The sequence below is a fragment of the Alosa sapidissima genome, chromosome 3, assembly GCF_018492685.1.
Source record: "Alosa sapidissima isolate fAloSap1 chromosome 3, fAloSap1.pri, whole genome shotgun sequence".
Classification (NCBI taxonomy): Eukaryota; Metazoa; Chordata; class Actinopteri; order Clupeiformes; family Clupeidae; genus Alosa; species Alosa sapidissima.
This window is the reverse complement of record NC_055959.1, coordinates 38172762-38193279: the sequence shown is the minus strand read 5'-3', so window position 1 is coordinate 38193279 and position 20518 is coordinate 38172762. Positions and strand designations below refer to the sequence as shown.

Genomic DNA, 20518 nt, shown 5'->3' with positions numbered 1-20518 from the left:
CCCTCCGCCCTCTCTCTCTCTTACACACACACATCACTGCATCTCACACAACAAACACACTGCATGCCCTTTCTCGAACAAACCACACACACACAGTGACCTAACAAACGCACAAACAAAATTACAAGCCAACGGAGTAAATGTTATTATTATTATGTGGCTTTTCAGAAAGCTGCAGAAAGTTCCATTAACTTGATTTGTTGGCCCTTTGCAAGATTCCATTGACTTGAATGGCCCTTGGCAACGTTTGAGGCCTCTAATTCATGCCGTTCATATAATTCCACAAGTAGTCCTGTCACTCAAAATGGAACTTCATTGAAAGTAAAAATCAGCTCTGCTGCTTATTGACCCCTAATGACCAGCAGACACAACCTGTGCACACATTTCAAACTTACACAGGAAAGGTATTCAATTCCTTATGCTGTAGTTGGGAGATTTCTGACAGTGGTCAACAACCAAACCTATTTCACAGCACACAGCACTACACCAGGTTCAACGATAATGCAAAGTGGCGCTTGTGAACGCGCCACATGTTGTGCCCGGGATCCGGCGTGAAGGCGCTCCTTCACAGTACAGCAAGCACTGCCACAGAGGCGTGAAGGCGCTCCTTCACAGTACAGCAAGCACTGCCACAGAGGCCAATCGACCACCAAGCGTATGTAAAATTACACAACAATACACAACAGGAGATAAAACAACAATACACAACAGGAGATAAAACAACAATACACAACAGGAGATAAAACAACAATACACAATTGACTGACGGCAGTCACAAACGCGCCAGGATCCACCATGTCTCTCCGTTACAGTGTTTGTGCCCACAGCGATCAGACTACATAGTAACCAAGCACATCGCATGCACTTTAATTCCACACTGGTACTTTAATTCAACACTTTAAATGAGAAGTTCGGTGTGATATTGACCTAAAGTGTGTTGAAACATGATACTGAGCAATGTTCCCTCTAAGCTGCACACGCGCGCGGACGCGCAGACCAATCGAAGTGGCCGCTCAATAGATTTTTCAGACTGCACACATTTTTCAGACCACATAAATTATTTTTTTTTCAGGGGTTAAAAATCTGAGCATCAAAGGCGATGTAGGCTAGGTAATAAACATTTAAAATACTGACATGTCTGACAACCAAGCCGGATGTAAGTTAGAATGTTTACATACAAAGTATCCTTTAGGCTACTCTAGGTGGGCCCTGCTCCAGTTATGTAGGCTACCATGGCAAAAAGAAAGGCAGAACAGATGCCCCAGAAAAGGTCTGCCTAACGTTTAAACATGAGTGGCTAGATGAAATACTCCAATCTTACACAAAAGATGGTCCAGGTAGGAAAACACTTTCAGACATATTTACGAAAGGAGTGGCATGATCTGCAAATTCTGCTCGGAGGCAAAAGCGAAAGGAGAGTTCGCTCGTGGGAAAACTTGGACTGAGTGGAAGCTTGATTACCTAAAGCGTTATCTGACACAGAAAGTCCATGTAGACGCATTGAAAACATTAAGACTTAGACATGGGAACTCTATAGATCAAATTCTCCCCGAAACTAATGAATCCCGAGAGAGACGAAGAATTCAGAGAGCACATCCGACCCTGAACAAATAAAATTATTAATTGACAATGTGATGCTAGCAATTAACACCAACATGTCCATGTTATCAGTGTAGGATACACGATCATATGGCACGATGCTTGTGCTTTACATTACGTTTCGGAAGCAAACTGATTTCAGTTACAAGACAGTTTTTTCTGGAATCATTCAGCTCCCCTCCCGTGCAATTGAAACTCTCCTAAACCCGCATCTCGTCGGTTATTGGTTGGAACACTTATTTTGCCTTTGAGTGGTTGCCAACACTTGTTGGTAGCAATTGTTTTTGTGTGCAGATCTCGGAGCCTAGGCTGCCTACAGAGACGCGTTTTTTGTGTGCAGATCTCGGAGCCTAGGCTGCCTACAGAGACGCGTTTTTTGTGTGCAGATCTCGGAGCCTAGGCTGCCTACAGAGACGCGTTTTTTGTGTGCAGATCTCGGAGCCTAGGCTGCCTACAGAGACGCGTTTTTTGTGTGCAGATCTCGGAGCCTAGGCTGCCTACAGAGACGCGTTTTTTGTGTGCAGATCTCGGAGCCTAGGCTGCCTACAGAGACGCGTTTTTTGTGTGCAGATCTCGGAGCCTAGGCTGCCTACAGAGACGCGTTTTTTGTGTGCAGATCTCGGAGCCTAGGCTGCCTACAGAGACGCGTTTTTTGTGTGCAGATCTCGGAGCCTAGGCTGCCTACAGAGACGCGTTTTTTGTGTGCAGATCTCGGAGCCTAGGCTGCCTACAGAGACGCGTTTTTTGTGTGCAGATCTCGGAGCCTAGGCTGCCTACAGAGACGCGTTTTTTGTGTGCAGATCTCGGAGCCTAGGCTGCCTACAGAGACGCGTTTTTTGTGTGCAGATCTCGGAGCCTAGGCTGCCTACAGAGACGCGTTTTTTGTGTGCAGATCTCGGAGCCTAGGCTGCCTACAGAGACGCGTTTTTTGTGTGCAGATCTCGGAGCCTAGGCTGCCTACAGAGACGCGTTTTTTGTGTGCAGATCTCGGAGCCTAGGCTGCCTACAGAGACGCGTTTTTTGTGTGCAGATCTCGGAGCCTAGGCTGCCTACAGAGACGCGTTTTTTGTGTGCAGATCTCGGAGCCTAGGCTGCCTACAGAGACGCGTTTTTTGTGTGCAGATCTCGGAGCCTAGGCTGCCTACAGAGACGCGTTTTTTGTGTGCAGATCTCGGAGCCTAGGCTGCCTACAGAGACGCGTTTTTTGTGTGCAGATCTCGGAGCCTAGGCTGCCTACAGAGACGCGTTTTTTGTGTGCAGATCTCGGAGCCTAGGCTGCCTACAGAGACGCGTTTTTTGTGTGCAGATCTCGGAGCCTAGGCTGCCTACAGAGACGCGTTTTTTGTGTGCAGATCTCGGAGCCTAGGCTGCCTACAGAGACGCGTTTTTTGTGTGCAGATCTCGGAGCCTAGGCTGCCTACAGAGACGCGTTTTTTGTGTGCAGATCTCGGAGCCTAGGCTGCCTACAGAGACGCGTTTTTTGTGTGCAGATCTCGGAGCCTAGGCTGCCTACAGAGACGCGTTTTTTGTGTGCAGATCTCGGAGCCTAGGCTGCCTACAGAGACGCGTTTTTTGTGTGCAGATCTCGGAGCCTAGGCTGCCTACAGAGACGCGTTTTTTGTGTGCAGATCTCGGAGCCTAGGCTGCCTACAGAGACGCGTTTTTTGTGTGCAGATCTCGGAGCCTAGGCTGCCTACAGAGACGCGTTTTTTGTGTGCAGATCTCGGAGCCTAGGCTGCCTACAGAGACGCGTTTTTTGTGTGCAGATCTCGGAGCCTAGGCTGCCTACAGAGACGCGTTTTTTGTGTGCAGATCTCGGAGCCTAGGCTGCCTACAGAGACGCGTTTTTTGACGGCCTGCTTATGGTTCCATCATTAAAATGTTCCACAGGTCCAACCATTATAAAGGATATTAAATAAATATCAACCATTTTAGACATATTGATGCATTTGCTGTTATCTCTTTGAATCCCCTATGGCTAACGCAGGTTTGTGGTCATTTTCGGCAGGTCGTGTGGTTGCGAATTGCTCACAGTGCTGAAATGTGCGCTCAGAAAACAAAATATTTTCTCAGTGATGGAAAAAAATTAGAGGGAACATTGTTACCGAGTGTGAACAATTGTCTCATAGCTCATCTCGGCTTGTCCCCTGCACTCCAAAATCTGGCACTAGTTAGCCGATGCTACTAACAGGTTTCTTAATGGGGGTGCCTTGGGCATCGGGCTAGCCATGCAAATAAATCACTGTTTTACACCATTTACGAGGCTCAAAGTAGCTCCACACTTCATTGGTAGACTTCCGAGGGCCCTGACATTTAAAACGAGACATTGAGTACTTTGAGAAAGCACTGGTAGTTTATTTACAAGACGATTTATACAAACAGTACCTTCAGGAAGTTTACCGTTCGCCGCCATCTTGAATTTAGTCACGATAAGTCAAGCAACAAGTACGAACTAGAAAACGCAATTCCAGGGAATTATCAGTGCATGAAAATGCAAAACATATGGTGTGAAATATATTGTTAAAACAGATAATGTGCTAATTGGCAACCAACATGATGAGGTTTAATATAGTTGGAATGACTGAACTAGGTAGATGAGGTTTAATATAGTTGGAATGACTGAACTAGGTAGATGAGGTTTAATATAGTTGGAATGACTGAACAGTTAAATAGGTGGATAGTGTAAAAGGTTAAATTATTTGCTAGGTAGATGAGGTTTAATATAGTTGGAATGACTGAACTAGGTAGATAAGGTTTAATATAGTTGGAAGGACTGAACAGTTAAATAGGTGGATAGTTTAAAAGGTTAAATTATTTGCTAGGTAGATGAGGTTTAATAGTTGAAATGACTGAACTAGGTAGATGAGGTTTAATATAGCCTGGCCACCTGGCCTAGGATTCTAATTGCTTAAAGGAGAATTCCGGTGTGATATTGACCTAAAGTGTATTGAAACATGATACCGAGTGTGAACGTATGTCTCATAGCCCATCTTAGTGGAAATGCATGGATTCCAGTTGCTGCTACTGGAAGAAACTGGAATCCATGCATTTCCACTGAATTATTTTTGGAATCTGATCCCTTATCATACCTGTTCATTCTTACTCGTTGCTCGACTTATCGTGACTAAATTCAAGATGGCTGCAAACGCTAAACTTTGTGAAGATACTGTCTGTATAAATCGTCTTGTAAGTAAACTACCAGTGCTTTTTCAAAGTTCTCAATGTCTCGTTTTAAATGTCAGGGCCCTCGGAAGTCTACCAATGAAGTGTGGAGATACATTGAGCCTCGTAAATGGGTGTAAAAAAGTGATTTATTTGCATGGCTAGCCCGATGCCGAAGCACCACTATTGAAAAAGCTGTTGGTAGCATCGGCTAACTAGCGCCAGATTTTGGAGTGCAGGGGACAAGCCGAGATGGGCTATGAGACATACGTTCACACTCGGTATCATGTTTCAATATACTTTAGGTCAATATCACACCGGAATTCTCCTTTAATAGAGCCATATTATATGCTTAAAGCCTGAGACAGAGTATATAGTTTAAAAAAATGTAGATAGTGTAGTGGATGTTGATAGACAGAAAGTTGAATGGATGTTGATAGGCAGATTGTTTAATGGATGTTGATGGATAGTTTAATGGGTGGATGAGTGAATGGTTTGAAGAGGATGAATGGATAGAAAGTTGGATGGAATGTGCCTTATATCCTTGTAGAATGGAGAGACACAGAGAGAGTTGGCCTAGTTAAGCAGAAAGCAGTTGATACAGGTGCAATCAGTTTAACTGGCCCTTTGATGGGTCCTAGTAGTGAGCAGCTGGAAGTTTATACAGGTGCAAATCAAGTTAATTAGTCCATTGTGATGTCATAGTGCTAATACAAAGTCTATGGGGAAAAATAAGCTTGTTTTTTATTAATATCTCAAAAAGTATAAAGTTTACAAAAGTGAAAAATACATTCCCCACGTGTCCTTTTCAAGACCTACGTTACAAAGTTTGAACGAAGTTTCTACGTTAAACGGTTAAAGCTGAATTAGATGCAGAAATTTGGTGGGAAGAATAATAACTAGAAAAGCATTTCCTGAAGGAAATACAGTGCATGAAAATGCAAAAAATATGATGTAAAATATCATACAGAGTAAAAACAAACTATATTGGTTGCTAGGTAGATGAGGTTTAATATAGTTGGAATGATTGAACGGTTAAATAGGTGGATAATTTAAATGGTTCAATTATTTAGGTAGATAGTTGACGATAACTGACAGTTGGAATGGCTCTAATGTTTGCTAGCAGTTATGCTAACTATGTTAACAAAGATAATAATGTTAACCAAGTTACTATGCTAACTAGCATGCTAACAATGTTAAAATGTTAACTATGCTAACCATGTGACTTAGCTAACCTTGCTAATCATTTTTAGTAGATATGCTAACTAGCATGCTAACTATGTTAACCATGTGCCTAGCTAACTTAGCTAATCATTTTTAGCAGTTATGCTAACTATGCTAATTAGCAAGCTAACAATGCTAACATGCTAACCATGTTACTTAGCTAACCTATCTAATCATTTTTAGCAGTTATGCTAACTATGCTAATTAGCATGCTAACATGTTAATATGCTAACTATGCTAACCATGTTACTTAGCTAACTTAGCTAATCATTTTTAGCAGTTTTGCTGAAAATGCTAACAATGTTAGCAATCTTAACATGCTAACCATGCTAACCATGCTAACTAGCTACAGTGGGTAGGAGTCATAGTTGATGACAAGTAACAGTTACAATGGCTGAACAGTTAAAAAGTTCAGTAGTTTAAAGGGTTAAATTGTTTAACAGTGAAATATTGTAGTGAGGACTTTTATTTTGAAACAGTTTTTGGCAGAAGCAGTTGAACAGGATGTGTAGTCACATGTGTAGTTAATAGGGCCAGTTTGTATGCTTAAAGCCTGAGACTGGCAGTTGATCCAGGTGGCCTGAACACCTGCCATAGGATTCTAATTGCTTAACGGCCGTATTATGATGTCATAATCGGCAATGTTAAGTCTATGGGGATTTTTAAAAAGTTTTTCTTTAATAGTTTAAAAAGTATAAAAGTTTCAAAGTTGAAAAGACATACCAACCTACGTTACAAAGTTTGAATGAAGTTTCTAAGTTAAACTGTTCAAGAGAAATTGCGTACGGAAAAAGTGGTAAGCGGAATAATAATAAGAAGAAGAAGAAGTTGCCTAGGAAGAACAGTACAGTACATTTTCATGCTCTGTAATAAGAAGAAGTTGCCTAGGAAGAACAGTACAGTGCATTTTCATGCACTGTAATAAGAAGAAGAAGAAGAAGAAGAAGAAGAAGACTTCGGATAAAAGAACAGTGCATTTTCATGCACTGTAATGAACAGGTATGATAAGGGATCAGATTCCAAAAATAATTCAGTGGAAATTCATTGATTCCAGTTGCTGCTAGGGGACAAGCCGAGATGAGCTATGAGACAAAAGTTCATACTCGGTATCATGTTTCAACACACTTTAGGTCAATATCACACCAAACTTCTTTAACTGGATGTTGCATCTCAATTTCCTTGACAACCATTCCTAGCTAGCTTCCTAGTTCTTTTTTTTATGACTTTTTTACATTTTTAACTACAATACTAGTCTTTTTCATGTTATGTCAATGTCTGATGTTGGATTGTCATTGTTATTTCTGCTGTAAGTCTATTGTCATTGTTGTTTTGTCACTGTACATTTTTAGCACTGTCATTTCTGCAGTATTGAAATATACAGTATTAAAAACAAACACTCTTTTAAATCACTCTCCCAATTTTTTTAGGAATCTGCTGAGAGTTCCATCATAGGGTTGTGCCGATGGACGATATCATCATCCATCGTGATGGTTGACAAGCATCACGATGGAAAGCAACCATCGTGATGCTACGCCCCCACATGCCAGTCACTAATTCCTGCTGTAACAGGCTAATACATAAAAAAACCTTTCCCTGAAAATGAAATTGAGCCTACTTTAAAGGCTGTCAACCAAACAGTTATCACGTATTAGTCTACCGTCTTGTAAAATAAAAGACTTATTAGTCTACCCTCTTATTCAAATCATTCCTGCCTGTGACGTGAATGTGTAGCCTAATTGTCTTTTTGTAGCCTACATGTCTCGCAGGCCTATAGCCTACACTGGACGTAATAGGTAGCCTAATGTTTTAGCAGAAAATATAGATTTATTATTGTTAGGCTACGACTAGGACATTCTAGCGCTCAAATATGTTTGCAAGGCTACAGCGAGCGCCAAATGCGTCCTTCTCTGTGTTAAAATAAACCATTTATTTCGTTAATTATAGGATCAGAAGGTAGCCTATTCGTCTTTCACTGTAAGGCTTGTATTTCATGCATTTAGCAGAAGTCCCAGACAGCAGCGGAGTGGTAATCGGGATTGGTTATTTGTAAAAGTGTTTTTACTTCGCCCTCCTATATATATAGCCTGGACTGCGCGATCACAGCCCTTTACTTTCACTTCCCGCCGCCCTCATATCAGCATAGACGGCCTGATAACGTGGGATGCTGCATAGTACTACGATTTTAAATGAGTGACCACGATAGTAGTCTTAAGTAGCTTTTTTGCTGGGCCCAGCGAAGGCTGGCAATGTGTAATATTCCGCTGGTTGGTGCACACGCAAGTGTTCAGATTGATTTCACACCAATTTTCTTGGAGCAACTTCGGTAGCCTGGTCAGTATGTCTCTCTTAGCTGTCCACTTTCATCAGGCCGTATAGCCTATATAATATAATTTTATTTTTTTTGTAGAACATTATAAATGTATTTCTGTACAGACATAGCTATAGGCTAATTAATTAGTGTTTACCACACTAACCCCCCCCCCCAACGATATCATCGTCGTCCATCACAATGTTTTACTTTACACATCGTCAATGCCAATTTAAGCGACATCGCCCAACCCTATTCCATCAACAAGCAAAATCTCAGATTACTGCTTTCTCAAAGCTCAAAGATCTCTAAACACTGGAGTATTCACCAGCTAGAGGACAGCAGAGAATATCTACGTGAAGAAAATAATAAACACACACACACACACACACACACACAAGAAAGAAAGGCCACATCAGGAAATAAGCTTAATAGCAACATTACCGCAGTCTGGCTTCAGAATGCCATGACAACAGTCACACAGCTCCCTGCTGTGGTAACCGTGACAACAGATGCTGCTAATAGGCCTGCGTCAGGAGATGGACAAACGCCGGGCCGGTTTAGGGGAGCTCACAGCCATCTCATCATGGGACGCAAACTCAGTGTATGTGCACGTGTGTGTGTACACATGTGTGTGTGTGTGTGTGTGTGTGTACACATGTGTGTTTGTGTGTGTGTGTCTGTTAAACAATTAATCTGGCGAGTTTTCACATACATCTCCATTTCTCGTGGTCACTGAGTACTCTCGGTACAAAAAAACGAAAACAATCAATTTTACCTGGCTATAGCAACTGCAGCTACTGCAACACACACACACACACACAAACAGAGAGAGAGAGAGAGATAGTGTGTGTGTGTCTGTATGTATGTATGTGTGTGTCTCTATGTGTGTGTGTGTGTGTGTGTGTGTGAGTGCTATAATAGGCCTGTGGAGGTAACAGAGGGCAGAGAATTGTGGGTAAAAATAGTGGTGTGCTGATGACCAACCTCCTGACCCTGTGCATTGGCGCCCAACCCAGCATTCAACTGCAGGTTGTCACTAGCCTGACGAGCCAGACCCACATTAAAATGTAGGGTCTGGGCACTCACCGTTCGCAGTGCTTAGTCCGAGGGGCGGGATAATCAATTGTCTTTCAAATTCCCTCTGCACGCAATAGGACAGCGCTGAGTCCCATGCGTTTTCCCACCAGCGGAACTTAAAACAACCTTAACTCGTGTCACACTGTTGACCAACAGCAACATCCATCTTCTTTGTTTTCAAGTAGCAGGGAATTCAAGCCAAACCGTTGCAACTCTGCCATCAATCATTTTGTTAAGCCCGCCTAACGACTCTATACACGATTTGATTGGCCTGATAGAAGTTTAATTTTTCAAGCTTACAAGCCAACGGAGAGTTGCTAGGAAGCAAATGTAATTTGGAAGCAAATGTAATTTGCTGCCGCTAGGGTGCGTCTAGATTTCTAGGCTAGGTTGTCACGGCAACAACTCCACAAGCACACACACACACACACACACACATACACAGAGGTGGAAAAAGTACAAATACTTTGATGAAATATTACTCAAGTACAAGTTAAAATACTGATCTGAAAATGTACTCAAGTAAAAGTAAAAAGTAGTTAATTTAAAATGTAATTTAAGTAACTTTTTTTTTTTGGGGGGGGGGGGGGGGGGGCTACCAGTGGGGTATACTACGAATCTCGATTAGTGGGTTAGCGAGGTATGTTGCCATCACCATGGTATCTTATGCTGTCAACCAAACCTGGTTGGGAGGAGGTTATGTGCTAAGTTATAGCTCAAATCGTGTAATCTACCGCCCACTGACCAATCAATTGTCTAAAAAACGAAGTTATCTCACGTGTAGGATTCTGTCATATATCTTACAGGTGGAGCTCCGCCTCTACTAACATTTTGGATCTCGAATGCGCTTTAACAATGCTGTGCGTACAAATATCCCACTATGGACGTGCATACCACACAACAACTGATGACAATTGATTTATTTGATGTTATAGGTTAGACACAAAAAATGACCGCAGTGTAGATTAAGCTATCACTCATGAATGTGGAAGTAATTGTTTTTAAATAGAGGCGGTCTTGTGCGTCTCCACATTTCACGATTGGCCAACGTCATCCCAACACCGAGAACGCGCACAGATCTGAGCTGAAAGCCTAGTTTGACAAATATATTACATAACTGCTATCGTAGTATCACTTAACGTATACTCCTGAGTCAAGGCTTTGTGAAGCCTCAATATGTCTACATAGCCTAGATATGTCTAACGTGCTTCGCAGTATACCCCACTGAACAACCAGTTTTACCAGAGACTTTCTAATGAGGAGATACAGCACTCAAAAAATCATCCATAGTAATGCATGGGGTTAGTTTGTAACGGCAATATGGCAGTTGTCTACACATATCACAACCCTTCCGCGGCAAAACGTCAACATGTGAATACATTGAGCCAATCATGTGGTGTGTTGTGAATACATTGAGCCAATCATGTGGTGTGCTATGAAGACATTGTGCCAATCATCTGTTGTCCGCTGGAGAAAGATTAGTGTTGTGAAGCCTTACGCACACGCATTTAAGCCAACATAGATGCCCGATAAGTGCCCAAAAAGCGTTGCAATATGGCCGCCGAGTGGAGGTACTTGCCTAAAAGGACTTTGGTCCTAGCTCGAGTTGCTGCAGCCAGCAGCTAAGGCAGCCATGTTCATGCGAGTGTGTAGCACTGTAGCTGCAGCAACTCGAGCTAGGTAAAACTGATTGTTTTTGTTTTGTTCATACCGACAGTACTCAGTGACGTTGAGAAATGGAGATCTATGGGAGTTCTCCTTTAAGTTTGAGCAGTAGTTGATTTTCAAAGTTAGTTGCACTCATCCTTGGTCGCTTTGCAGTGAACAGTAATCCAGCACAACTGAAAAGCCCCTCATAGGCAGCTGAGGCAGGCAGGCCAATGTTGAGTTGCAGAGAGGTTTTTTTTATATTTAGAAACGAGCACAAGATTCAGCAGATTAAAGGGCGTCAAACTAGGGGGGAAAGTGGGAAGTATAGGGCCCCAATGGAGGAGAGGGCCCTTGAAAAGTGGAATACGGGGGGCACAACATTTTCACCAGGCATTAGTTATAACTCAGGTAATACACACATAAAAAATCTAAACAACTCCATAAGTAGAGTCATGTGTAATGAAGTGGAATAACACAGGGAAAAAGTATTGAACACGCTAAGAAAAAGCACTAAGGCAAAAGAAAGGGAAGGAACGAGCTGGAATCTGTAAGTAGTTAGAGAGTAGTTATCCTTTCTATCTGTGCAAATTAATATAAGCTTGGTTAGTAGCCTACATATTGATGGACTATAAAAAGGTTTTTCATTACCAAGGTGTCACAGAAGAAACATTTCATGATGGATAAAAGCAAAAAGCTCTCCCAAGACCTTTGCAACCTTATTGTTGCACAACATATCAATGACACTGGTTACTGATGCATTTCAAAACGTCAGAATCTTCCAGTAAGCAGCATGGGAGCCATTATCTGCAAGTGGAAGAAACATCACTGCATCATCAACCAACCATGCACAGGATCTCCTCGCAATATTTCTGACCAGGGAGTCAGAAGGATAGTCAATTCCAAGGGCCAAGGACCACTCTGAGAAAGCTCCAGAAAGACTTGAAGGCAGCCAAATCAATTAAACAGTTCTGGAAGTAACAGGAAGATCAGGATTCACAAGAGGGACCCCTGGAATCTGTTTAGAACAATGGGCCAAAATCACACCTGATACTGCGACTAATAAGTTTTGTCATACAGGAAATGTCTTGAAGCTGTCATTACAAACAAAGGCTTTTCCACAAAGTATTGAAGAAATTTAAGTAGGCACGTTCAATACTTTTTTCCTGTGTCATTCCACTTTATTACACATAACTCTTATGTTTGGATTTTTTTATATGTGTGTTAATATAATGTGTGGTGAAAATTTTGAATAGACTCACTGGAAGTTTAGGCTAATTACTGAAACAAATGTAAGCGTTCAATACTTATTTCCACCATATATTTATTTTACCTGAATATTTCCAAACTAAATGTCCAAATTAAATGTCAAAATGAATGTCAGGCGAAATGTCAAGTTTGACTGACTGGATGTTGTATACAAAACATAGTGAAAACTGTGTAAGGTCACTCTCACTCTCCCTTGCTAAAGAGCTAAATGGTTTAGTCCGCCTGCACGATAGGCTAGTCTATCTTTTGTTTATTTAGTTGAGCATAGTGGTAGTGGACCGCTAATTGTTGTGCTGCTAGTGCAATTTCTTTCTCCAAGAAAGCCAAGTCAGGTTACCAAAAACAAAATCCGAAACAGAAAAAAGAGAGACATCAAAATCAGGGGAAACAACTGCTAATAAACTTCTTTCCAAAGAAAGGTGAGCACAAACGTCAAAACACGAAATCCCATGGTGTTTGCTTGAATATCTCCGCAATCATTAGTGCTAAAACGAACTGAGACAACCTATTGAAATAGCGGAAAATACACTTTCATAGGCACATGTAATCTGAGGCATCTCATGATCCAGCTCCATCTCCATCACTTTCAGAAAGACTGCATGGCGCCAGCTTGATTCATGTCCTGTTGTAGGCTACATGCTGATCATTATCACTAGGCTAGTGGTTTAGGGCGCAATTTTTTTCTCTCCCTTTCTGTTTTCCTTATTCTTAACTTTTTTTTTACTCGAGTAACGGATGGGATTTTTGATGTAGCGAAATACAATACTTCACTCAAAATGTAATCAAGTAAAATTAAATACCACAACAATTAAAATACCAATTTTCTAAACTACTTAAAAAATACAAAATACACAGAAAAACTACTCAATACAGTAACGTGAGTAAATGTATTTCGTTACTTTCCACCTCTGCACATACACACACACACGCTCACACTCACACTCATGTGGTGTCAAATCCACATTAAATAATACAAACTCAAAAGAAGTCCGCACACTGTGGATGTATACTGCAGATGATGGCTTTAATGCACTCCGGAGTAGTGTTAATTTTGTCACCTATTTTTAATTTAGTCGTAGTCTTAGTCTTGTGACGAAATGTCCTTTTTAGTCTTTGTCATATTTAGTCATTCAAATATAATTTTTGTTAGTCAAGTTTTAGTCGACTAAAAGTCTCGTTATTTTAGTCTAGTTTTAGTCAAAAGAAAACTAAAGGTATCTTAGTCTTAGTCAGTTTTAGTCAAAACATTTTAGTCTTTTTTTATATAACAAATTATTTCTGATTACTAGGTAGGCTATCTAGCATTGTGGCATAAAGCTTAGGTAGTTAGCTTGCTAACTCGGGCAAAAATACCCGGTGTTCTTGTTCCATGTAGTTTCGTGTTGCAGCCACAGGGTTGCAGCAACAGCACGTAGACTAGCCTACAGGAAAGCTGTTGCGCGTGAACTCATTCGGAATATTTTGAAAACGTAACAGCTAGATATTCTGTCTTCTCATTTTGTTGACGAAAATGAAAGAGATTTTATCTTAGTTTTTATTTCATGCAAAACATTTTAGTCTTGTCTTTTTTCGTCAACAATGATGGATATTAAGATAGTCTTAGTCAGTGTTACAGTACATTAGTGCTGTCTCGTCATCGTCTCGTCTTAGTCATGAAAAAAAAGGTTGTTGACGAACATATTTCCTCTCGTCTTGTCTGACGAAATTAACACTACTCCGGAGCATTAGTGAAGCAAGCAAGTAAGTGAAAGCAAAGTAAGAAAGTGAGATAACATCCTCTGGCTGTTGTCCAGCCTTTATACCCCTTCAAGTCATCCCAGACAAGACACTCTATGTTTACAGATAACTGACCAAGTAATATATGGTACTTCACCTTTGCCCTCTCATCCTGTTATTCATACATTCTTTAGGTTGTGCCATTCTTTAGGTTTTGCTTACATTTCCTGGCACCAAACCTTGTCTATGCCATTTTCTGCCAGGCCTGCTCTTTCACTTAAACCAGTCTTCCTTTCCCACACTGAACATACTACAGACTTCAGTTTCACAAAACAATGATATTACACAGAATAAAGATACTACATAAAAGATATATAAACTAAAGGATATATTTCAATAAAAGTCACGACACTCACACTCACACACACCTATACACTAGAGCTGTAACAATATATTAGATTTACGGTTCGGTTCATACCTCGATTTTTGATCCACGGTTCAGTTCGGCAACGCGTTCAAATGCGCTCGATTTGGCACTACATACTGTATCTGGGTTCTAGTACTCTGACCAAACACTTAAATCTGTTATTTTTCACCACTGAAAAGGGGCGCACATACAGTTTCACGAAAGCCCCTCTTGCCGTGGTCATTTGCTGAGCGCTAGCTAAGTTGGCTGCTGCTTGCCGTGGTCATTTGTTGAGCGCTGGCTAAGTTGGCTGTTTGCTGTGGTCATTTGTTGAGCGCTGGCTAAGTTGGCTGTTTGCCGTGGTCATTTGTTGAGCGCTAGCTAAGTTTGCTGCTGCTTGCCGTGGTCATTTGTTGAGCGCTGGCTAAGTTGGCTGTTTGCCGTGGTCATTTGTTGAGCGCTGGCTAAGTTGGCTGGTAACTTTACTTGACAGATGCTGAGAACATGAATCTGTTGCTGTCATGCTTTCTTCCATGTACCATTGGGATCAATGTCTGGATGATGGCTTCAGGTATGCGTTTGCATTTTTGAAGACATTGAAAAGCAGAATAGCTGTGGCTAGGCTGTAGCAGGCCACATGGGGACTGTGTGTGTGTGTGTGTGTGTATGTGTGTGTGTGTACCTGTGACTTCGGTAGACGTTGAGAAGCAGAATAGATGTGGCTAGGCTGTAGCAGGCCACATGGGGACTGTGTGTGTGGGTGTGTCTGTGTGTGTGTGTGTACCTGTGACTTCGGTAGACGTTGAGAAGCAGAATAGATGTGGCTAGGCTGTAGCAGGCCACATGGGGACTCCCAAACATCCGAGTGAGCCCTCGAGTCCTGTGCTCCCATCGAGCCACCTGCAAAACACACACACGCACGCATAAACATACACACTTAGGGTGTGTTTGAAACGGGTAAAGTTGCTGCCTTTTAAAATATCTAACTGGGGAGCAAGGCAGCAAGTGCGGTTCGAAACCGAAAAAACAAATTCTGCTGCCTTTTAAGATATCTTAGAATTCCCAAATAACGGTCATTTTTGGAGGCAGCATCGATGCACACTTCATGCTCCCTCCTACCCATAATCCCTTGCGGCAACGTCTGAAACAGCTGTGAACGGTAAACAAACATGGCGGATGACATCGGTAACGGCTGCTGAATCTGTTTAAAATGTCATTTGTGTGACCTTATTTTGCTTAGATTTGTAGATTAGAGATGAGAAATAAACAATTTACTATCTGATTATGCCATTGTTGTAACCATTAATAGCGTCTGGTCTGATATATCTGCCGGCCGTAAAAGTAATTTATACCGTTAGCCTGCTAGCTTACGTAAGCTAATTTAGTTTAATGTCAGGCCTTTGCTAATGTCATACCGTAGTGTTAACCAAAGATTCTAGAGTGCTAAGCTCATTTTTAAAAGATGCATTTAATCCAAAGTCATGTCTAGTGAGACAGCTCTCTATGTAGGGAGGGAGGCAGTAGGCAGCTGTCTCCCGTTTCGAACACACCCTTAGTTATTGTTAAGTTTCTTAACAATAATAAAACTACAAACTTTCACCGCACAACATTGTCAGATTGGCTTTTATCAGATGGGCTTCTAGACAGTTAGCACACTACAGTATTAGGGGAAAACTACAGAAGAAAACTTCCTTTACACTCAGCAATGTTGTTGAGACTGTCTGCTCACAGTCAGTCACCTTCCTAGCACACGCACAAAACACGACTAACCTTCTCTGTCTGTTATAACATGGCCGCTTCACCTCAAAAATGACTAACCTTCTCTGTCTGTGATAACATGGCCGCTTCACCTCAAAAACGACTAACCTTCTCTGTCTGTGATAACATGGCCGCTTCACCTCAAAAATGACTAACCTTCTCTGTCTGTGATAACATGGCCGCTCCTTCTGTCTGTGATAACATGGCCGCTTCACCTCAAAAACGACTAATCTTCTCTGTCTGTGATAACATGGCCGCTTCACCTCAAAAACAACTAACCTTTTCTGTCTGTGATAACATAGCCGCTCCTTCTCTGTCTGTGATAACATGGCCGCTTCACCTCAAAAACGGCTAACCTTCTCTGTCTGTGATAACATGGCCGCTCCTTCTCTGTCTGTGATAACATGGCTGCTCCTTCTCTGTGTGTGATAACATGGCCGCTCCTTCTCTGTCTGTGATAACATGGCCGCTTCACCTCAAAAACCCTGAACCGCTTCCATCTGAGTCCATTCATGACTTCATCTCAATAAGTCACAAAACACACACACATGCACACTCAGATCTGCCTTTCAGATACACACACACACACACACACACTCACTTTCACAAACACACACACACACACACTCAGATCTGCCTTTCAGATACACACACACACACATTCACTTTCACAAACACACACACACACACACACTCAGATCTGCCTTTCAGATACACACACACACACACTCACTTTCACAGACACACACACACATGCACACTCAGATCTGCCTTCCAGATACACACTCACACACACACACTCACTTTCACAAACACACACACATGCACACTCAGATCTGCCTTCCAGATACACACACACACACACACTCACTTTCACAAACACACACACATGCACACTCAGATCTGCCTTTCAGATAATCTACAGCAGACTAGGCAGAGACAGACAGCCTAATATAGCACCCTCCTCCTGCTCCAAATACAGCAGAGTATAAAAGTTTGCATCTACAAAATGTGCAAAACAAATAAATGTTATCATCGCAATATCTAATGCACCCGTCATAACCGACTCATCTTTACAGATGACCTGATTCATCTACAGTGTAATAGGATAAAGCAGTAGTCAGAGTCATCTGAAATCATAAACATGATTCTTCTGGCATTTTCCATGAATAAATATAAACAGAGCATTTGAAAAACAGCGACTGTTGCCGAGACACATGCGGCATCAATTCTCTTTGTAAGTAAAATCTTCAGCTCAGGGGCTCGTGCAGGTGGGTGGTTTTGCTTAAAAGGTTAATCACATACTGTACAGCAAACCTCTCATACTTGTTTGTGTTTGGGGCATCACAAACACAGATAAAGTATATGGTAGGAGCAGGCTTCACTCAGTTTGAGAGTGCTTGGCCAAACTTAAATGCATCACAAACACACACACAAACACACATGTGCATGGCATACACACACACAAACACTCACAAACACAAACACACACACACACACACACTCACACACACAGATGCGCACAGTACAAGCACAGTACAAACACACCCGCACGCACACAAACACACATACACGTGCACAATACACACACAAACACACACACTGTACACACACACACACACACACATAAACTCCTGCGGTTGCTGTTTTTGTGAGCAGTGTATATGTTAGAAAACCAATAGTTCTCGTCCTCGAGTCTGATTGTCTAAGGCATGTTCAAGTGAAGTTGGAGAGTGTTGAGGAGTTTGAATACACGTGTGACCGAGTTAGGGGCTACCATGGAAACTTAACTCATAACATTTAATACCACAATAAAGCACTAGCCTGTCACCTCACACCATTTAGCCACTATGCAGTGAGAACAACCAAATACATATCTACTTTTATATTTACATGTAGTCTTTCAGCTGACACATTTATCCATTTATTGTTGACTTACGCCACACCATCCAGTCTCTAGCTTTTTGTAGCGCACTGGTGCAAGTGTGTGGCTACTTTGCTACCTGAACTAATCAGAAATATTCACATTTAACTGTGTAATTTGTGTTTGATTTGATGGTTTGATTGCGTCAGACCTGCAGCAAAATTACTTAGGTTAAACTAATTATGATGGTGAGTCACCTCAGGTTTTGTTGTTGACATCTCCACAGGAGTCCTGTGAGCATTGAGAAGCTTTGTGCTGATGCCCAAACAACAAAGCCACTAATAATCAGTTTGGCCTGCAATGTAGGTCACTGGCATGTATATTAATGCAATTACTGGGGTGTGTGAGTCAGATGTAGGCCACAGATCAGGGGATAAACAAGACAAACACAAAACTGAATCCATTTTAATGTTACCTCCATGGTAAGGAGAGGCAATACCACCACCACCAGCTGTGTGCCGTGTGTGTTTCACTAATTCACGGATTGGGATAAATGCAGAGACCAAATTTCCTTCACGGGATTAAAAGACTATATACTACACTTACTTAGTAAACAACCCCAACTACAGTAATAAATAAACACACACACACACAAAAACATGCACGTACGCACGCACGCACGCGCACACACAGCAGATATCCTTATATATTAATCAGCATAGCAAAAACCCTGAACAGAGGACTGGAATACAGTTACATCATACAAATTACATCATTTTGGCCCCAGCCGTGGTGCGGCTGGCTGGGGCACCTGCACCGTACACCGGCGACCCGGGTTCGATTTCCCGCCCCGTGGTCCTTTTTCGGGGGCAGCTGTGGCCTATTGGTAAGCACTTCGGACCTGTAACCGGAGGGTTGCCGGTTCGAACCCCGACCAGTAGGCACGGCTGAAGTGCCCTTGAGCAAGGCACCTAACCCCTCACTGCTCCCCGAGCGCCGCTGTTGTTGCAGGCAGCTCACTGCGCCGGGATTAGTGTGTGCTTCACCTCACTGTGTGTACACTTGTGTGCTGTGTGTGTTTCACTAATTCACGGATTGGGATAAATGCAGAGACCAAATTTCCCTCACGGGATCAAAAGAGTATATATACTTATACTATACTTATACTCATCCAGAACTTTTTTTCCCTCTGACAGAACAACCACTTTTAGGAGTTGGTCACACATGCTAATCTCATGCTAATCTCTGGGCTATGGACAGCAATACTAGTCTAGTATGGAAAAGAACAGGACAGATGATGCGTATTCCTGCATCTGATTGACATCATGGAATAAAAACATGACATGAGGAGTACTACCTGTGGAGTTTCACACACACACACACACACAGGCGCACACACACACACACACACACACACACACACACACAAACACACAAACACACATGCACGCACATGCACACACACACACACACATGCACACACACAAACACACATGCATGCACACACACACACACACACACACACAAACATATGGACACACAGTCCGCACTGCCAGACAGCATCTGTCATATCAGCGGGAATTTAAACACCCACAAGATCCCACCTCCTAGTGACGCACACATCCCCAGACTGATAATTATCTAAAAATATCATTCATTAAGCCACCAATACAAGAAAGGATGAGTGTGTATGTGTGTCTCTGTAAGTGTCAGTGTGAGTGTACACAAATCTGTAACATCTAAGCAACATTTTACCATCTATTGCATTTATAAACAGCACTTACCATTCCGTTAACTCTTCAAGTACCATGCCATTACATTTAACATTTGATTTATACCTTTATACACAAATAAAGCGAGAAAGGCAAGGCCAAAGAGCCTCGAACATCTCTATATCAAAAAGTCGTCCATAAGGTAGCCCATCTCTATACATATTAGAGTTGTCCAGATGGTAGCCCATCTCTATACATCTATTAGAGTTGTCCAGATGGTAGCTCATTCTCTATACATCTATTAGAGTTATCCATTAGGGTAGCCCATCTCAATACCAGTGTTGCCAACTCGACTTATTATAAGCGACTTTTGGCTTGTTTTTTCGTGATGTTGCTTGAAAGTAGTTGTAGTCGCGGGTGGGCGTGTTTTTTGGTGTTGTAGCTTCTTTTGGGTTTGCTTCCTATCTGCTGTTTCTGCGTATAATCCACGCAGCGCCTACACATACTCACAAGACGTTCAACAACCTGAACCGCTTCTTTGCTCGCTTTGAAGCACAAAACAGCACCTGCCCACAGAAGACCCATCCCCCTCTACATGAGCAGCCCCTGTGCCACTCTGCCGACAGCGTGAAGAGGACACTTGCTGCTATCAACACCCGTAAGGCAACAGGTCCAGACAACATCCCAGGTCGTGCGCTGAAGGACTGCGCAGGGGAGCTTAAGGATGTCTTCACAGATATCTTTAACACTTCCCTGAAGCAAGCCATCGTCCC

The 20518-nt window shown here is 42.2% G+C and overlaps 1 protein-coding gene across 3 annotated transcripts in view; it reads right to left on the bottom strand.

Moving 5' to 3' along the window:
• Positions 1-20518, bottom strand: part of pemt (phosphatidylethanolamine N-methyltransferase) — a 200400-nt gene that overhangs the window by 151606 nt on the left and 28276 nt on the right. For all 3 annotated transcript variants that reach the window (XM_042086130.1, XM_042086134.1, XM_042086133.1), the window contains exon 3: positions 15196-15311. In XM_042086130.1, the coding sequence (XP_041942064.1) occupies positions 15196-15311 (116 nt within the window). The remainder of the gene's footprint in view (positions 1-15195; positions 15312-20518) is intronic.